The 20,653-nt window shown below is 44.3% G+C and overlaps 1 protein-coding gene across 3 annotated transcripts in view; it reads right to left on the bottom strand.

Annotated features, from left to right (window-relative positions):
* Positions 1–17,639, bottom strand: part of DCBLD2 (discoidin, CUB and LCCL domain containing 2) — an 81,066-nt gene extending 63,427 nt beyond the window's left edge. For 2 of the 3 annotated variants that reach the window (XM_075914424.2, XM_075914478.2), the window contains exon 1: positions 17,406–17,639. In XM_075914424.2, the coding sequence (XP_075770539.1) occupies positions 17,406–17,502 (97 nt within the window). In that variant the 5' untranslated portion in view covers positions 17,503–17,639. Of the gene's footprint in view, positions 1–3,228; positions 3,361–17,405 lie in introns of those variants that run through there. The other variant, XM_075914595.2, reaches the window with a different exon arrangement.
* Between the last annotated feature and the right edge of the window lie 3,014 nt (positions 17,640–20,653).

Genomic DNA, 20,653 nt, shown 5'->3' with positions numbered 1-20,653 from the left:
GGGCGCATCATCCGAGAGGATGTCAATTATGGGATCCGTGTCCTCCACTACTGGCTCCACTGGGACACCCAGATTGGAGGCCAGACACCTAAGCAGAGCCTGATGAGCTCTAGCATCCATAGTAGGCAGTGCTGGTGCGGGATCCACCAAGGCTTCATCAGGAGACAATGATGACGACGATTCCTGGACAAGTACCGGATCCAGTGTAGGGCCCGGTTGAAGAGCCAGCTGGGCAGGCGGCACCGTTTGCAGAAGCGGCTCTGGCACTGAGGCCTGTGGCTCAGCAGCGGCATCTGTAGCAACCGACCTCAGAGGGGAAAAGAGGGGGTTGTGACAGTGACGCCAACGGCTGCGCATGGTGCCCCGACCCACCAGACACCACAGAGGAGGGCACAGGCCCCTGCCACTGGTGGTAAGCCCACGGCGTCCAGAAAGGCCATTGTGGTTGAGGCGGCCAAGTTTGCTGCACCCGCAAACGATCACGCTGGGGCTGAGAACGGGATCTATGAGTCGAGGAAGCTCCCGAGGACTCCGACCTGAATGACGCCCCATCAGAATCCGACGAGTAGTCCGACTAAGGCCAGGGAGTTGGAGATGACGAACGCCCTGCCACCAAGTGGGGGGCAAACTTGGCCATAAATTCGGATTTGCCCACGTGCATGCGATGAGGGCATGCCAGCACCAGGAAAACCGGTCCCGGTGCCATTTGCGGTGCCTGTTGCGGCACCAGGAGGACGGGTCCCAGTGCCGGGAGCGGAGCTGGTTGCGGCACTGGGAAAACCAGTCCCGGTGCCGGGAGTGGAGCGGTGCCAGGAGGACAAAGCCCGGTGCCAGGATTGGAGCCGGTTGCGGTACCGGGAGGACAGGTTCCAATGCAGGTTGTGGTGCCGAAGTCGGAATCGGTAGCGAGACGAACCCCGAAGAGGCCAACGTCACCGGTGATGGCGGCACCGGCATGGCCAGGGGTCGATGCCGGTGCCTGTAATGGTGCCGAAACTTGCATCGGTCTGAAGAGGCTGATGCTGAAGGGCCTGGTGCCAACGACTGAAACGGCACCCCGGGAAAGCTGCTCAGTGCTGGTACCGATGATGGTGCCGTAGACGGTGCCGCAAGGCCTGGGTGATACGGAACTGGTGCAGCCAAGACAGGGTCTGGAAGAGACCCCAACATCGAGGGAGGTCAACTCCAGTCAGGCACCGAGTGAAGCCTGGTGGCCTGCATCGAGGCCGGCACTGATGTGGAGGCAAATGGTACTGGTCCCACAGTACCGCCTGGTCGTGCCGGTGCTGAGGCGAAACTGGAGCCAACACGGCCTCCGGTGTAGGCGACCTCAACCTCTCCGCCTCAACCGACGACAGAGGGGAGGTAGTGAGGCTAATAAGATCATGCACCGCCTCAAAAGTGTCCGGCGTGGAAGGGTGGTGCGAGGGCAGTTGCCCCGGACTGGATGGGCGCCCCGCTCGCTTACACCACACCATGATGAGGATGTGTGCCCCGGAGACTCAGCACTGCGGTGTAGGCCCGACTTGGACTTCCAGCTTGGAGACCTACCACAGGACGCTCTTGACCTCTTCGGTGCCAGGGAGTGAGACCGGTGCCGAACCCTCGACACCGAGGCCTGGTCTCGAGATGGTGCATCACGCGTGGACGCCGGTGCACTGTGCACCGCAGAATGTCCAGCTGGTGCTAGCTGTAAAGCTGGCTCCATGAGGAGAAGTTTTAGACAAAAGTCTCTCTCCCTCTTAGTGCGCGGCTTAAACAACTTGCAGATCTTACAGGCGTCTGTAAGATGGGCCTCACCCAGACACTTCAGACAACTGTTGTGAGGGTCTCCTTCGGGCATAAACTTTGCACAGACAGCGCATGCCTTAAAGCCTTGGAGCCCTGGCATTCCTCACCCCTGAAGGGGGAGAAGAAAACAAAGAGACACTAACTATCTAACTAATTGAACTATTTAGAACTATCTACAATGCTAAGAGAAACGAAAACCATTAACTGAACTAACAGAGAGACACGCTCCAACGACTGTCACGGGCAGTAAGAAGGAACTGAGGGTATGTCTACACTACCCCGCTAGTTCGAACTAGCAGGGTAATGTAGGCATACCGCACTTGCAAATGAAGCCCGGGATTTGAATTTCCCGGGCTTCATTTGCATAAGCGGGGAGCCGCCATTTTTAAAACCCCGCTGGTTCGAACCCCGTGCAGCATGGCTACACGGGGCTCGAACTAGGTAGTTCGAACTAGGATTCCTATTCCGAACTACCGGTATACCTCGAGGGTTTGAACCAGCGGGGTTTTAAAAATGGCGGCTCCCCGCTTATGCAAATGAAGCCCGGGAAATTCAAATCCCGGGCTTCATTTGCAAGTGCGATATGCCTACATTACCCTCATAGTTCAAACTAGGAGGGTAGTGTAGACATACCCTGAGGTAGGGGAGCACCAGCAGGGGTACTTATGCCACTCCAGGGGGCGCCCTGCTGGCGCTATGGGTACCGCTAGGGAAAACGCTCCAGAAGATGCAGTTTATGCGGTGCGCACACCTAATTCGAATGGACATGAGCAACCACTCGAAGAATAAACAGCTATACAAACCTGTGCCCTAATGAGGAAACTGAGGATAGGCAATAGCTTCAAGGGTACAAGTATGCAGTTCCCAAAAGCTGACAAAGACCAGGAAAGACAAGGTCTTGTTTATGAGGGAACCTAAGGTTCTGAATGGAGAACATGTCTTTTTAATTCATCTTTGGGCAAGGGCTTCAGTAACCAATTGTCTACGTAATGGAAGATAAAAATCACTTGCCTCCTTACATACTTATCCAAGCTAGGCATTTGGTAAAATCTCTGGGTTTAGTGAAGAGGCCAAAGGGTAAGGCTTCTACTGGAAATATTCTGAAACAAGAGCATGTTCTCTCTCCCTTCCTTTTTTTTTTTAAATACAGATTTCTAGCTCTCATAGTTATGTGCAGATAGCACAAACCAAGGTTAAACCAAAGCATTCTGTCTTGCTAAGCCATCAGACCACTTCATTGCAGCTGACTCACAGGTTCCACAAGCCACAGCCAATAATACTGTCAGTTTTCATTTCCATTTTTCAGATGAATGTTGGCAGCAGTGAAATCAACAAAAATCACCTCAACTTAATTTTGTTGCAGCTTGGAAAAGCTCAGTGCAACAGAAAACACAGCAACTACTGAAACTATTCACAGAGCAGTATATGAAGTCTTACGATCATAGAATGCTAGAAACGGAAGGAACTTTGAGAGGTCATCAAATCTAGTCCCCTGTACTCACAGCAGGACCAAGCACCATCATCCCTGACAGATGTGTATCTAACCTGCTCCAATAGGACTACCACTACCTGAAAAAGAAAAAGAAAAAGGAAAAGTATATTGTAATTCCGACTCTTAAGAGGCATCTCTTCTGAAATTTACCACTACTGGTAAATTTTAGCACCAATGGTTAAAGAGTCCCATGGAAGGCTTTCAAATGCCTATAACCAACAACAAGGAGAACTGCACTCTCCTCCCATATTTTCTACCACAGCCTCCAAATACAAGCTTGTTCCTCCCAAGATTCTTGAACATCCTTGCTAACCGTATTATTAATCCATTTCCTCAAAGTTTCATCTCTCCCCATCTTCCCATATCCCTGATATCCAACATGACTCACCACAGTATGTCCAAAATACAGGCAGTGAATCAGGCAGGCAGAGTCAAAACAGAATTAGCTGATGGATAGCAGCAGCTGTCAGTTAAACTGGACAGAACTGCATTAGGTTATGACCAGGACTTGAAAACGTCACCTAATACCTCCAGGCAAAGTCAAATATATCTGTGTTCTGGGCTATACTCCCTCCTGATTAGGTATCCCTAAAATTCTTGTGCCCAAAGAACTAAGGATGTGAAAGGTTAACCCTTAAGCATCATGCTTAATGGGTGATGCTTACGGGTTCCAGTTAATCAGTGGGGGCTGTCATAAGGATGTTAAATTTAGATTAATCAACTAATCCAATTGATGTAATTTGCATCAACTATTCAATTAGTTGATAAGGGCACCTCTGCCCTTGAAATATAGCAAGAGCCCTGCCGGCTCATGCTACATTTCAAAGGCAGAAGCGCCACCAAGAGTCTGGGGCCAGCCAGGGACTATTTGAGTCCCCAGGTTGCCCCAGGCTCCCTGTGATGCTTCTGCTTTTGAAATGTAACAAGAGCCGTGTTCTTGCTACATTTCAAAGGCAGAAGTGCTGCCAGTTCCCCGCTGCACCCCTGTACCTTTGCCCCACGGAGACAGTGCTGGGGGAGGGGGGGGACTGGCTTTTAAGATGCCTCCCCCCAGCATCAGATCCTGTCCCCCACCTTGCTGCCTCTCTCTCAGAGGCAGACAAGGTGGTGGGGGGGAGGCGACTAGTCGAATCACTAAGCAAATGCTTATTAGATTGTCGACTAGTCACTTACATCCCTAGACTGGAGCAGTTCCTTGCTTGCCATGGGCAGGGGACTGCTCCAGCCCTATGGGGCCTGTCACAGACAGGGGGTTGCTCCGGCCATCTGGAGCTGCCTCTGTCCCCAGCAGGTCCAGGTGCCCCACAGGGAGGGACTACTCCAGGCTGGAGCAGCCCTCCAATCAGTCCCCCCTTTAATTGGTTAATCGATTAAACAGTTTAACCGGTTAACCAATTAAATGGGATTTTACATTCTTATAAAGAGCACTATCTCGTGATGGCTGACATTTGCAATCCTAATTATTGCCAGAGGCTCCATACAAATACTAAATAAATTAGTGTTGCCCCTCATCCCACAAAAAGAAAGTACGTTACCAACACCACACAAACAGATTACTACCAGACAAGCCCCTGCTCCCCTCCATAAATTCTGTCAAACACATTGTCCTTTGCTGGTGTAGTAAAAGATACAGGTTTCCTTCCTCCTGGAACAGATCTTAGTCCTACCAACCAAAGAGAAAGAGTCTGAGGAGCAGGGAGATCCCAATGAACCCAATGATCAGCAACAGCAAAGCTCCAGCTTTCCACCTCAGCAAAGGGTTCTTGGATGGGGGTGGTCTTGGGTCACCATCACTCACCCAAGCAAAAAGCTTTAGAAAATTCCTTTCTGTCTAGTAGATCTCTATTAAATAGTACCAAGAAGCCAGACAGTTTGCTACCTGGCTTTTCGGAAACACTACAAGGTGGATACAAATCAATTATTTCTTTTTTTAAAATATGACTTTCTAAGCTGAATATAAAACAGGTTCATTTTTAAAAAAAGGAATCTATCTTGAATTAAATTTGAAATGCTGACAACTTAGTTAAGAGGCTTACATTTACTATCATCTATTCAAATAATTTATATTAAATAATTAATGCTAAGCAGTATGTTTGCTGACCAGCTTCAAATAAGTCAATCCACAGAACTAATGGAAGTCACTGGCTAAACATCTGGAGCCATAGTCTATTGACATGTTAATCCAGATGTTGACAACAGTAACCTCTTCTGCAGATGCAGGAAGAATATTTTCTTCATTTAAGTTTATTCAACTAGTTTGTCACTACCTAAAGATAATACTTTGTTTAATAAAATCAGTTTTAAATGCAAAACATGTTTGATACGCTTTTTTTCCCTTCTATATCTTGCACATATTTTCTGTAGCTAATAATACATTTTAAAATGCTGATTTTGGTGCATTTTTAATTAAATGCACATTTTTATCCAAATGCTATTTAACATTACAGCTAAAACATTTCCCTAGCAAACAAAAAATGCATCATTCACTACTTTTTAATATAACAATGAAAAATTAAGAATTTGAATAAATGTATGCAAAGCTAAAAAAAGTACTTAACTACATGTGTATAGATACCATACATCTTCCTTGTCATCTAAAAGTAGCATCAAATTTAGTAGAAAGGCTAAATTTAGGTGCAAATCAACATGTTTTAATGTTTACCAACCAATAACAAACAAACCTTCCTTTAGGAAAACAACTAAGAGTGCAAATGCAAAACAAGATTAAAACTGGCTATTCAATTCAAGGTTTCCTGTTTCATGATTTAAATCAATCTACACTGGACACCTACATTACTCTATTCTAGGGGGAAGCACTCCTCCACTGCCCTCTGCTCCAGAAGTTTGGAGGTATCCCCAATGGCAGCCAGCCCTGCTTACACTGGCTAATTAACAGCAGCCACAGCCACACGTGCTTCCCTGCAATCCAACACCAGTGGTGTCAGCTGAATTGTGTCTCTGCAGGCTTGCAATGACACTGATGCATTGCTTTAAAATTGAAGTTTTCACATATGGATGGTTATCTTCGCAACCATAGGACTAGAAATTTTTGTTGCTGTTGTTTAAGTACAGGCTTAGACTGTTGAGAAGTCGGTGACATGCATCCTGGAAAGATTTCTACTCATCATGAATATTTGGATAAGTGGATTTTTCACACCCTGGATATAAGAAGGAAAATAATTCTTCATGTGTTTAATTTTGAAATTTCAATATAGCTTATATCCACATGTGTATTTCTGAAGTTTGGCATTTGTGGTGGTGATAGTCATTTAAAAGAAAGCATAATGGAGAAAATACTAAATTTACAGTGGTACATTGTAAGATGATTCATAGCCAAGAGTTAAAAGATGTTACTGAAAAATGGACACAGAATATTCAACCATCCTCAACCATTTGCGTGTGTCAAATCTAGAGCCTCAATTCAAAGGGGAAAAAAAGGAAATGTATTCCTTCTTTAAGTGTAAATCATAGCACAACCTTAAGTATGGAGTCACTACAAATGCCGCCATAATATATCACCCCAACTGTACCAATTGCTTTAATATAAAGAAGAGAAAGCGATCTAAATAAATTCCACTTTACTGAAACATTTTTTAATTTCTATGCTGAAAAAAAGTAAGCATCCTTTTCTCACTTGGTCATTTTGTTCCTGGACAGCCAAAATTACTTAGGTTTAACTGACAAATAGGCCACACTGAGTAAAAGACAATAGCTGAACATCTGTTACATGCAGAAGTTCCCAAAATGCAGTCCATAGAGAGCTGGCTGATTACGTGATGCTGGCTCTCTCTCATTTCCAGCTGGTAAACTGCATTAAAAGCAGCTTAAAAAATACATTAAATACTTTCCCAATATCACTTTTCCATGTAAGCAACTGCTATCATTACCCCAGGGATGTTATAGAATCATGAGAGCAAAGGAACTTGGTCTGCACAAATGTGAACAGGATAAGTGGTGATCCAAGAGAATCTGTATTAAATATGGCCCTTGCTACAAAGTAGCTTGTGAAACAGCATGTTGAATACCTCACTAATTACTCATTATCATCTATAGTCATTGTGTTTATAACAGCAGACAATTTTACAAATGTATGATAACAGTTCAGTATGGTCATAAGCAGGGCTCGCCAAGCGGCGGCGAGCCCCACTCGCCAGCCGTACGGTTCGGCACGCTGCACATGCACAGACCGCGCTGCGCAGCTGTGCCATCCTGTAATCTACTCGCCACGGGCAAGTAGATTACACTAATTGTCGAGCTCTGGCCATAAGACTCAAAAACTGATACATTAATTTTTGATTGTTAATGAGAATGTGGAAGAAACTGTGGAGTACAGAACTTAAACATTTCCAAGAACACACAAGAACTTTCTAGCAATTGGTAGCATTTCTTATTTGTGAAATGAGATTATAATGATCCTGCATATTTCACAATTACTGTCATACTGATGAAATCATAGTGTACATTCTTCCATGTTGAATAAAAACATTACAAGATGGCATGCATATTTTACCTGCTATTACTTCCTATCTACTATATATTTGAAAGAGTTTGTCTGTCTAAGCGTGTCTATCTAGCTATTTGTTCAAGGACTCTTCTTAGATATTAAGAGCTAGGAACACCAAACTTGGCATACAGCTTCCTCTTAACATAACTTAAAGCAAGGCAAGGGTTTGGTTGTGCCAGGAAAATTGGATTGCTTCTTATAGAACCATACAGAAATGAGACAGTCACCAAGCAGGTGAAGGGATTGTCTGGAGGTACCCTCCCATACAGGCATGCCCCAGCTGGAAGCCTCCCAGCACTCAGGCATCCTGAGAAATTATCAAACTTCCTTCAAATTATTATCGGTGAGGCGACAGCACAACCAATTAAGATTACCCAGCACTTCCCACTAAAAAACTCCATTTTCAGTTGCTTATAACTTTACTGAACTGTAGCCCTTTAAACTGAAATATTTTGTTCTGGGTATTTGCCTCTGGCTGAATTTTTTTTGAAGCACACAACTTGAAATTTGCCTCTCTGTCAGGAATGTCTCTTGCCATCCCCATGAAAATCCACCCAAATGTGGATAAGTTATTGCCTTTGAAAATTCCCAATTTGCACATGGTCAGTCAACACTTGCCAGAATTTCATAGCTAAATTCCTTGAGGATTCCTTCTGCCTGGGCATGCCCAAGCCTGGGCCTAAGCAGGACTTTCCTTGTAACTACAGCATTGGCCTAACACCAGGACTCAGAACAGGGAGTCTGTGTCTCCTGTGCTCTCAATGACTTCCCTGCTGAGCCCAGGGAGCACAGAAGAGGAAACTGCCAGATTCAACTGCAGATGGGACAAGAGTCAGATGTTTGGGAGTACACGGGCCAAGGAGCTGTGAATGAGGGGAGATGAGGAAACCGGGATTAAAGGTTGTCCAGGACGAAACGGTGAAGGGAGATTGAATGGCTGGGCAAGACAACTGGGAACTAGTGTGGGAGAAGGAACGAGGTATGGGAAGGGGAGATGAGACCATGTGTGTATGTGTCAGAGACAGCTAGGAGAAGGAATTGTTGAGGGAAGAATGAGATACTGAGAAGGAGGCCAGGTAGGGAAACTGGAAGCCAGTGGGATTGGGGACATCAGAGGAGCAGGAAAGGCACAGCTAAGCAAAGGAGCCACAAAAGACCAGGGAGTACCAGAGACTTGGACTGTTATGAGGAATCCAGATTAAGAGGCTAGGATGGCCTATGGCCTATGCCTCCTGGGATGAGGTATACCTGGGTGGTCGACAAATGCCTTTGATGTCGACACCCGCGCGTCCAGACTACAGCGCTGAGCCGACAAACAGCTGATGAGCTGTTGAGCCGACAAACAGCTGATGAGCTGTTTGTCGGCTCAGCGCAGCAGCCATGTAAATTTAAATGAAGCGGCGATTATTTAAATTGCTGCTTAATTTTCCTATGCCTGGTAGCCTAATCTACATGCCTCTGTCGACAGAGGCATGTAGTCTAGACTTACCCTGTATTGGAAGAGGGGGAAGCTCAGAATGGATCAAGCTTGGGAGGAATGGCAGAAGAATCCATGCCCAATAAAGCACACTTTCCTTCGCAGCTGTAATGGAATTAAACATTCCTGATTTTCACCATTCTTCTGTTGTTAGCAAATAGCCATAAAACTCAAGGCAAACTGTCTCATCGTGCTCTAGTGCTGTTCTACACATACAAGATAACAAATTACTATTGCTGTCAACTCAAATAGGGGACCATGGGATGGATAAAGATTCCAATCTTGTGCCAATACAATAGCACATAACGGAATTTTTTTTCTGTGTTAGTTTTATTTTTAACCTAGGAGAAATTACATGTACATGTTGAACCTCTCTAGTCTGGCTCCCCGGGGACCTAACTGATGCCAAACCACAGAATCTGCCGAACCATGGGAGGTCAATATTGTCTAGCAGCATTACCAACACTTCCACTGCTTACTGGGCTCTTAGAAGACATTTAGAAGTAAATTAGAACTAAATAATAGCACAGAACACTGAGAGCCAGGACTGGTAGCAGTAAACAAACTTGGCCACACTCATGATAAGTGGACATCTGGTTAACTAAAATCATGCCAGACCATAGATCTTGTCGGACCAGAGAGTGCCGGACTAGAGAGGTTCAACCTGTGCAAAAAAAGGTTAAAAGAACATTAAGCACATAAAGTCCAACACTCAAAAGTTAGTGGGTAACCTTTGCAACCCTTAAAGAAGCCCCCTTGTTCTAAGGTGGATTGATTTAAACAATCAAGAAAAAAATCACTGATTTAAATTAAGTTTCCCACTGATACTTTTTCACATATTTTTAAAGAACTATGCAAATATCACCACCAAAACTTGTTAATTTATAACTCGATACTCCATTTTACAACATCTAGGAGGGTACACTCTGTGTTATTTTTAGCTAACTTTACTCATTACCTGTGTCAAGCTGCAGATGCTGCACCAGTATATTAGGGATGGTAAGAACTAAATCTCAAACACACACAATAGCACTCCTTATTTTATTAAACTAAAACTTAAATCATAAATATTTGAGATTTGTGCATCAATTTGTGAGTTTGTTCGTTCAAAAACTACTAACAAACAGTAACAGCTAGGAACACCAAATTTGGTATGCAGCTTCCTCTTAGCCTTCCTTAAAGCAAAGTCAGGGTTGTTTGTGTCAGGAATTCCATTGCTTTCCATAACATTGAAAGGGAGGGGATTGAGCAGAGGGATGCTATATTCACAGTCACCACTAGGGGCAATGAGACAAGGGGACAGCTATATTGCAGAGTGACCAAAGCGGTGGGAGGCAGCCATACCACCAAGGGGGCTGGGGACGGCTGGGGGTAGGGCTCACTATCTTGCCTGCCACTGCCCCAGGTTAATACTCCCTCACAAACTCCTACCCCTTGGCCCTAGGAATGCTGGTCCCACTTCCACAGCCCACCCACTCCCTGCACCACCAAGCTACCCAGCACTGCCATGGTGGACGGCGAAGGCAGGCTCTCTGTGCAGCCCCAGGCTGGGGGCCCCGTCTCTGGCTACGGCTAAACTACACCCCTCTGTTGGCAGAGAGCTGTAAACTAGATGTATGGAAAGTGCAAATGAAGCTGGGATTTAAATATCATTTGCATAATGGCAGCCACTGCTTTTTTTCCCCCTAAACGGGACTTTTTGAAAAAAAAACGGCAGTTTAGATGGGGCATTTTCAACAGTAATGCCCCATTTCAAAAGATCCTGTACACCTCATTTTCCCCAGGCCTCCCACCCGGGGAACACTGGTGGGAGGCATGCACTCACAACAGTGGTAAAGTCTTCTACTGCTACATGAATGTTTCACATTTGCAATGACAGCAGTCTGAGTTGCTAGCTGTCTTTAAACTTTAAACTTTTTTTAATTTTCAAAAATGAATTAACTCTAAAAGACAAGTCATCATAACTAAACAAACAGTGTCCTTAAAACTTTTACAGCTAGTTATGATCTTCCCTTCTCCCATTGTCATTTTTATTCACAGACCTAAACAGGTCTTTGCAACTCCCAGTCAATTTCTTAGCTTTGAGTGAATACCACCAAAAAATGAAAATAGAATCAGAATAATAGGGCTGGAAAATATTATCTTTGTGCAGCAGAGGAAGCTACTGTTATGAAAAGTTGGCCTGGAAACTGAACAAATTCTGTTTCAAGGTAACTAGCTAATGATTTACACCAATTCAGGGTAGTGACTTTGTTCACAAAATCATCAGTAAACATATACTGATTAAATGGTTTCTCTCCAGCCCTAAGATGTATTATGACTGGCATAACTGAGAACTGATTCTGAGATGTCCACACCATGGCATTATTAGCTTCTTCAGAAGTTAGCATCTATCTTTATACTTAGGGTGAGAATGTTTGCAAGAAAATAAGCTGCAGTTAGTGCAGGATTGAGTTGCTTCTTTACTGCCTGCAGTTTAACTTTCTGGTGAGGTAGTTCTTTTGTCAATGTCTCCAGAAGTGCCTTCCAAATTTCAGCAACATCAGCAATGCAGCAGCAATTTCTCGGCAGTTTGTTTAAGGCTATGAATGCAGGCTTCAGTATACTGAGCATATACTCTACACTCCTCTTTAATCCAATGTTAGATACTTCGGATGAGATACTTCCATATATATTTTATCATATCCTTCTACCCCCCCCCCCCCCCACACACACAAAGTTTTATGAGAATAGGCCAGTGCTTAATAAATTGTTCAAATGATCATGTGCAGAATTCTATTGAACACCTTGAAGGAGAATAAGTTTTGATCCTCTTGCTCTCTTCAGTGAAGCTGCAGCAAAATGATTGTTACAGAAGTATTTTGTGAAACTTGTTTTTTATTCTTGGAGAAAACATACTTAAGTCTTTGGCTAAAAAATGCATTAAATGGGCACTGCAGCAATATATCATTAAATAAAGAATCACTCTTCTGTTTCTTCTTCTAAGTATCTTTTAGGGATGTGAGCGACTAATCGACTATCCAATAAACTATCTGATAAGCGTTTGCTAACACACTAGTCAGCTAGTCACTCCCCCCCACATGCTTCCTCTATCAGAAAGAGGGAACAAGGGAGGGGGAGAAGAGAGGTGCTGGGGGAGGTAGCTTAAAAGCAGGTTGCCCCCAGCTTCAGCTCTGTGGGAGGGGCAGGGACGCAGCAGCAGCATTTCACCGTTGAAATGTACAAGGGTCCCTGGTGCGGCTCTTGTACATTTCAAAACAGAAGTGCCCCATGAAGCCGGAGGTCAGCAAGGGACTCCCCACCAGCGGGGCATTTCAATCTTTGAAACGGGGACTAGACTTATAGTATCATCATTATGATCTGTGGCCATGATGTTCCAAGACAAGGGGCATGTATTATTTATTATTACATAAGAATATTACACCCAATGGTAGGGATGTTATAAGGCGGTTAATTAGGTAACCATGTAACTGATGAATCTCAGTGGTTACACACTGCAGGCTTATACTGCTGGGCTCACAGTGCAGCCAGCTCCCCAGGAGCACAGCCGGCTAGCTCCACTACTGGGGAACCAATGCACTGCAGGCCCCGCAGTATAAACTTTATACTGCAAAATATGCAGCGTGGAATGGCAGCTGGCCTTCCGGCGTGTACCAGCTTCTCGGGCCCAATGCATACCAGCTCCCAACCCTGATCTCAGGGTTGGGAGCTGGTATACCAGTCTCGGATACAGAGCCAGCAGTGCAGGATGGCAACTGGCTCCCCAGGAGTGGGACAAGAAACATGCATGTAACTGTTAATGGTAACTGATAAGATCGGGACACTGGTTAACCATTTAAATAGTTATATTGTTACATCCCTACCCAGTAACTACTGGACACCTCTAGATTTCTCTTACAGTACAGAAATCTGCAGTACACTTGGATAATAGATCCTAAACCTAGTTAGCTAATTAAACAAAGATTAGGTAGGCTAATTTGTTTCCCTGGGAACTTCTAACAAACAGACAACTTGCGAATTTACATTTATACTAAAAGGCATAGAGAGAGTCTTGAACAATGCTGCATTGCAAAGTGAATTAGTTAAAGTTACAAGCTAATTGATCCGCATTGTACTTCAGGACACATCCATATCTTCATCCACTTAATATTCTCCCAATAATTTTCCTTGTGACATTTCATTCTTGCAGCTAGCCCCTGCATCTCCTTGCACTTGCTTACATTTTCCTTTTTCATCCAGGGAGGGAATTTCAATATATTCTGATAGGGTTCCTCTTACACCCAGAAGCCCTGAGCTTTTCTGTGGCAAAAGTGTGGAGGAATATGAGAAGCTGTGCATGTACTGAATAACGTCTTTCCTTTTTCTTTCCTGTCCTCTCCACTGTTCCTTTCAACTCTGCCTCCGGCCTTTCCTATATATTACTTCTCTGTCTTTAAGACAGTGCCTAACTACTCCTCCTTGTTTGGCTCAGCTCCACCACCACATAAGCACAGAACAACAATGCTATCCAGCCTGTGTCTTTCTTTGCACGTGATTTTAGTTTGCTGAGAAACAGAAACTTGAATCTCAGAACTTTCAAGAAGCAAGGAGGTAGTACTTAGGCTGAACAGACTAGAGACATTAATTCATTTTTATGAGACTAAGTCTAGGTTTAGCTTGCTTGTGATACGATTTAATTGTAACTTATTTTTAAATGAGAGAAATTCAGTGTTTTATTGATGATTTTAAAAAATAAAAAATGTGATTTAATAAAAATATCTGATTTTTATCCACCCTGCCTTGGGCATATTAATAACAATCTAACAACATGATCACATTTTTCTACAGAATCCCTGTCTCATTCAGTGCACTGTATGGACTTGCTCTGGAGATGAATCAAGACTGTGTAATGAATGACCCCAACCTCTTTGTTGCAGAAGGTATTTAGTAAATGCAGCAGAGGATTGCAGAACAGAAAGGTTGGTCTCATCATTAAGGCAGTTGAAAATGTCCCCAGAGAAATCAGTCCTCTCCCCATCTCCGATTCCTTGTGAGGCTGGGCACATCAGTTAAACCAAAGTTTTCAGAGGATGGCACTGATGATGTGCTCCTCATTTTATGCATGACTGACTTGAGACCCTGGTGTCTGATTAGCAGAAGCATTAATATCCACAAATGAAGTCAATGGAACCTGTGCTCTGAATGTATAAAATGCTATGTGACACTAAACTCTCTGGAAATTCAAGTCCTAGTGTTTCAAATGGAGCACCCCAAATCTGTGGACACTTTTCATCTTACTCTTCTGTGTCGCAACTCTCCATCTGTAAAATGGAAATCATAGACCTGCTAAATCTCACAAGAGTGTTGTGAAGATAATTTAACATTTTTCAAGCACTTTGATATTATAATGAATATCTTAGAAAAGCTCTCAAGGAAATTAATTATGCTATCTTCAGAGTAGGGTTTGTGCAGATCAGAAAAAAAAACCTAGGCCCTCGTACTGGGCAATGAGGCAAAAAAATAGTTATCAGCTTCTCATTAAGTGAGCACTGTTCATAATGCACACCGAATAAGGCAGGGGTCCTTTGGGGAAAAAATAGCATGATCATATAATTAAAGATTGCATCGTAATGCCTATGCACAAGGGGGCTGAATTAAGATTACATAGGAATTTTCTTACTTTTGCATGTTAATCCTTGCAATTTCAATAATGTTCTTTTAAACATAGGTTTAGGTGTGCATTTTGCATATAATAGTTTCTCGTGTTTTGCATGGAATGTTTCATGGATTATATCAGATGGAAGTATTTTGAAAGGTTTTTTGTTTTTTCAAACTAACACCATAACAGAAATTTAACTTTTCTGTGATGTTCCTCACAACAGCAATGTTTAAATTCAGGAGAGACGTCCTAAAATGTGATTTCAAAATACACCATCAGCTTGAAAACTAGTTTTGGAACTCCTATACTATTTCATTGATATCTTAAGAGTTTATCTTGTTCAACAGCCTTCCCAATCACAAACAAATGGACTGTTTTTCCTGCTGCTTACAATTCACAATGTGGCATTCCTGTGGCTACTAGGGCAATTGCTTTACTATGTTAAAAATACACTACTTCATGTGTAAAAATAATATTTTTTAAATGTGTATAGTTGGAAATAAGATGGCAAGCCAGAACTATAGTATTACTATGCTCTATGGACCACTTTTTGGGCAATCTCCGACCGTTCAAAAAACGAGTTAAATGTTGATTAACAATCACATCTGTCTTTGAGTCCCACTGAAGTTGGCAATTTAAAAAAAATGCTTTCTTCTACTGTTTTACCATGTGAAAGATATATGCAAGAACAGAGATATCTGGATAGCCAGAATCACTATTTCTAATGGATAGTCAGAAATAAAGTAAACTGGGGGGAAAAAAGTGATTTAAAGGAAAATATTTTATTTAAAAACTTAGTTACAGAATTAATATTTTAAGAGAATTCCCCTCAACCAATTTTTCTAGCATACGATCAAACTGATAGTTAATGTTACATTCCCACTTCTTTCACCATCTTAAAAAAAATGCTGCCTTGTAAATTTCAGCAAATTAAAGTGCAGTTATTTCACAAAAAAGGAGACTCCTCAATTTCCCTAAAATAATTGTGCATTTTATGATCTGTTTTACAAAAGATGTTCCTATACACATTGGCTGCGTCTAGACTGGCAAGTTTTTTTTGCGGAAAAACTTGCCAGCTGTCTACACTGGCCGCTTGAATTTGCGCAAGAACACTGAAGATCTAATGTAAGATTATCAGTGTTCTTGCGCAAATACTATGCTGCTCCCGTTTGGGAAAAAGCCCTCTTGCGCAAATGCTTTTGCACAAGAGGGCCAGTGTAGACAGCTAAAAACTGTTTTGCGCAAAAAAGCCCCGAAGGAAAAAATGGCGATCGGGGCTTTCTTGCGCAAAACCGCATCTAGATTGGCACGGACGCTTTTGCGCAAAAGCGTCCATGACAATCTAGAAGCTCTTTTCCGCAAATGTTTTTAACGGAAAAACTTTTCCGTTAAAAGCATTTGTGGAAAATCATGCCAGTCTAGACGCAGCCATTATGTTATATATCTCCCATGTTTGTAATTGTTTTCATAAATTAACCACCCTTAACTCCTGCCTTCTACCTGATGCCAGTTTGTATACATGGTGGAGAGATAAAAAACCTGCAAGTTGTCAGTTAATGAAATCCTAGAGAAGTTATGTTTTATTTAAAATATACACCCTCCACTCTAACATAAGTATAGCCCTTTTGCTCTCTAGCTCCTGAACTTTCATTTCCCAAAGTTTTTTTTCCATGCCTCTCTTCAAATCACCTCAGAAATACAGCAACATGCAATTCAGAAAAAGAGCATGCCAGAAAATCACACACAACAATTCATACATGACAGTGTGATGCAAAACACAAGAGGAAAGGGATTCCTGTTCCCCAAATCCTAGAAGGCATCTCCATCATACTTTCATTTGCCATCCTCCCACATGCATCCCATTTGCAGGAAAGCTTCCCACCTCATCTTTTAATGCGAGCCGAAGCACCATTAAAGTGATACAACCAAAGCCAACTTTCTCCCACATTAGGGCCCACGATGAAGCGTTTCCACACCTCCCTCTCCAATCGGGGGGGGGGGGGGGAATTCAGTGACTGATGGGAAAGAGAAGGGCTGCATAAGGCATCTCCTCCGCTAGAGACCACGGCTCTCCTGGGAAACTGAAATCAGCCAGAGGGGCTATATCAGAGGCAGGCAGCCCCTCGTCTCTGCCCCCACTGCAGAGGGCTGGGTCGGGTGGCCCATCTCTAAGCCCCGAGGCCAAGGACAGCAGACACCCCCCGCCTCGGAGCGGCGATGAAGGTCCCGGAGCCGGGGCGGGGAAGGGGGTTACGGCCACAGGGCCCCTCTTGCCCCCTTTGTTTGCAGCAGCCGCGGGGGAACGGGGCGAGGGCGGCCAGGCACAGGCGGGACCAGCCAGAGGCCCGGGGGAGCGAGGGGATGCAACGCCCCCGGGTCTCCCGGTACCTCGGGGGGGGGGGCCGCCGGGGACTCCTGGGGGAGCCAAGGGGGGGGCTTCCCTGCCGCTCCGGCCACCCCCTCCCTCCCGCCGGGGCTGCCCCTCTGCCGCCCCCGCACGCACCTTTCTGCGCCCCGGCGCCCCGCAGCACCAGCAGCAGCAGCAGCAGCGCGGCCGCCGGCCGGGTCCCGGCGGGGAGCGGGCGCTCCGGGCTCAGCATGCCCCGCGGCGTCTCCAGCGCATCCCGCCGCCGAGCCCGCGCTCTCCGCCCCCCTGCCGTGGGCGCAACCGCTTCCGGGTCCGCGGCTCTGCCCCCGGCCGCCCCCGCCCCGCCTCTGGGGCCGAGGGGCCGCTCCCGCCCAGGCACACGGCGGCGCGGGCGCGGGGGAGGCGCCACCGAGAAACAAACCGCCCCTCCCCCACGCGCGCCCGCTGCCCCCCCCGCCTAGAGCCACGTCCTCTCCGCCCCTCGGGTACCCGCAGCCAGAGCCTAGCGTGCCCCCGCCGCACACCCCAGGGCGGGAACGTGCCCAAGCCAGAGGGCAACGTAGGGAACTGGGACAGAATGCCAGCGGCAGAGACCTGCTCCTGGTTTGAATCTGGCCCCTGTGAACCCCACTAAAAGTGGCTGCACTCCTATAGCTTCAGCTCCTGCTCTCTTCCCTAGGTTGCCCTTAATAGCTCCAACCCCCCCCCCCCCCATCTAATCAGATCTAGACAGGAAAAGGTGCACAGGTTACATGCCCTACATTACAAATGTGCAAAGCCTCAGCAGTCAGGAAAGCTCATCACCTAATAAACCATCTTGTTAGTCTTTAAAGTGCTACATAACTTTTGTTTGTTTGTTTTACCAAGATCAGACTAACACTGCTACCTCTCTGCTACCAGTCACTCAGTGGCTATGTCTACACTGGCCCCTTTTCTGGAAGGGGCATGTAAATTTCACTAGTCGTCGTAGGGAAATCCGCGGGGGATTTAAATATCCCTCGCGGCATTTAAATAAAAATGTCCGCCGCTTTTTTCCGGCTTTTAAAAAAGCCGGAAAAGAGCGTCTAGACTGGCCCCGATCCTCCGGAAAAAGTGCCCTTTTCCGGAGGGTCTTATTCCAGCTTCAAAGTAGGAATAAGAGCCTCCGGAAAAGGGCACTTTTTCCGGAGGATCGGGGCCAGTTTAGACGCTCTTTTCCGTCTTTTTTAAAAGCCGGAAAAAAGCGGCGGACATTTTTATTTAAATGCCGCGGGGGATATTTAAATCCCCCGCGGATTTCCCTACGACGACTAGTGAAATTTACATGCCCCTTCCGGAAAAGGGGCCAGTGTAGACGTAGCCAGTCTGAGTCAAATTCTTCTGAGGAGAAACATGCCTATGCACTAAAATATCCCAAAGCCTCATCCACACACTCCTATATATTCTCTGTGCTTTGCACATGCCTTTAAGTGTCCTATATTTTCACAAAGCATATGTCCAACTTTTTTCCGGAAAAATATGAATTTGCAGTGTCAAAACACCTACATAAGAGAACTGGACTCAGTATTGCCAACCATTTGCAAGTATTCAAAAATCACAAGTCAGGATTGGCTTAGAATCATGATGTATTAAAATGTTCAGTCCTTTTATTTGTCTTCTAGTTTTTGAACCTTTTAGGGTTCATGTCTATAAACTTTATTCTGCAAAAATGAGGGCTACAAACTGTTTAAAAAAAAAGAGAAGGTGAGAGTTTTATGTAATCATATGATTCCAAGAGCTGGGGGTATAGAAAAAACACCAAAAAATCACGTGAATCGTAACAGGTGTGTCAACACATTAAACTTCATTCCCATACAAGGGGAAAAAACTGATTTGGAGAAAATGCACCCTGCAAAGTATTCCATAGGATAAAAATATCATAATTGATAAAAAAAAACTGTTCAACATGTGTACCTTGATTTGCAGATCATTCAATGGAAGAAAAATAAATGTGATGTTTTTGACATTACTATTTTTGTTTTGTCTGTAGGCAGCAGCTTCACATCCAAGAAATGAATTTAAAGAGAGTCACTCAATCTCTATTGATAATGTCCAGCTTGCAAAAAGGAGTGTATCACAACTATCATTTCAGCTTTTCTTCCAATATCTAACTGCTTACATGTTTCATCATAGACTTAATAGGTCTGATTAATATAGACTAGACAAAGCTAGTATAAATTGTATGTACAACTGGTTGGAAAAACATACTCAAAAAGTAGTTAGCATATTGAATGGGGTCCCGTAGGATCTGTCCTGGGTCTGAGTCTATTCAATATTTTCATAAATGATTGGATAATGGCAGAGAGAGAATACTGATAAAGTTTGCAGGTAATACCAAGCTGGGGCTATGTCTAGACTGTGGGGAGGGGGTTCAGAATACCAGAGGTATTCCAGAAAAACTCCGTCGCATACAGGGAACGCGCCTGCTCTTCTGACATTTTTTGCAGAAGAGCAGACGTGAGCTTTCAGAAGCACTGTCTTCCTTGTGCCATGAGAAAGAAGGGCTCTTCCGAAAGAGGAGGTTTTTCCAAAATTTGGGCCAGTATAGACGGGAAAAAGGTATGCAAACTGCGGTGCAGGAGTGGTTGCAAGAACTTTAGAGGACAAGATTAAAATTCAAAATGATCTTGACACACTAGAGAAACTTTTTGAAATAAACAGGATTGAATTCATTAAGAAAAAAATGCAAAATACTATACTTATGAAGGAATAATAATTGCACAAGTGACTGCCTAGAAAGAAGTACTGCAGAAAAGGATCTGGGGTTATATATGGTCACAAACTAAATATGTCAACAATGTAATACAGTTGCAAAAAATATGAACATCATTCTGGGCTATATTAGCATGAGTGTTGTAAGTAAAACATGAGAAGTAATTTTTCCACTCCATTTAGCATTGATAAGGCTTCAGCTGGGTTTTGTGTACTGTTCTGGACAGAACACTTTGGGAAAGGTGTACAAATTGGAGAAACAAAAATGATTAAAGGTCTAGAACACATAACCTATGAAGAAAGATTGAAAGAAAATGGGTTTCTTTAGTCTGGAGAAGAGAAAATGGTGGGGGAAGGTGCATGATAACAAGTCTTCAAGCATATAAAATGCCCGTTATAAAGTGAAGGAGGATAAATTGTTCTCCTTAGCCACTGAGGACAGGACAATAAGTAATGGCCTTAAATTGCATAAAGGGAGGTTTAAATTAGATATTATTAATAACTTCCTGTCAGAGTAGTTAAGCACAGTGTTTTCTGTTCCAGTCTATTAGGGTATGTCTACACTAGCTGGTTAGTTTGAGCTAGGTAGGGTAATGAGGGCAAGCGGAGTTGCAAATGAAGCCCGGGATATTTAAATCCCGAGCTTCATTTGC

This window comes from Pelodiscus sinensis, chromosome 1 (genome assembly GCF_052426305.1).
Source record: "Pelodiscus sinensis isolate ZL-2025 chromosome 1, ASM5242630v1, whole genome shotgun sequence".
In the NCBI taxonomy this organism is placed as follows: Eukaryota; Metazoa; Chordata; order Testudines; family Trionychidae; genus Pelodiscus; species Pelodiscus sinensis.
The sequence above is the reverse complement of the archived record's forward strand: the minus strand, read 5'-3'. Positions and strand labels throughout refer to the sequence as shown.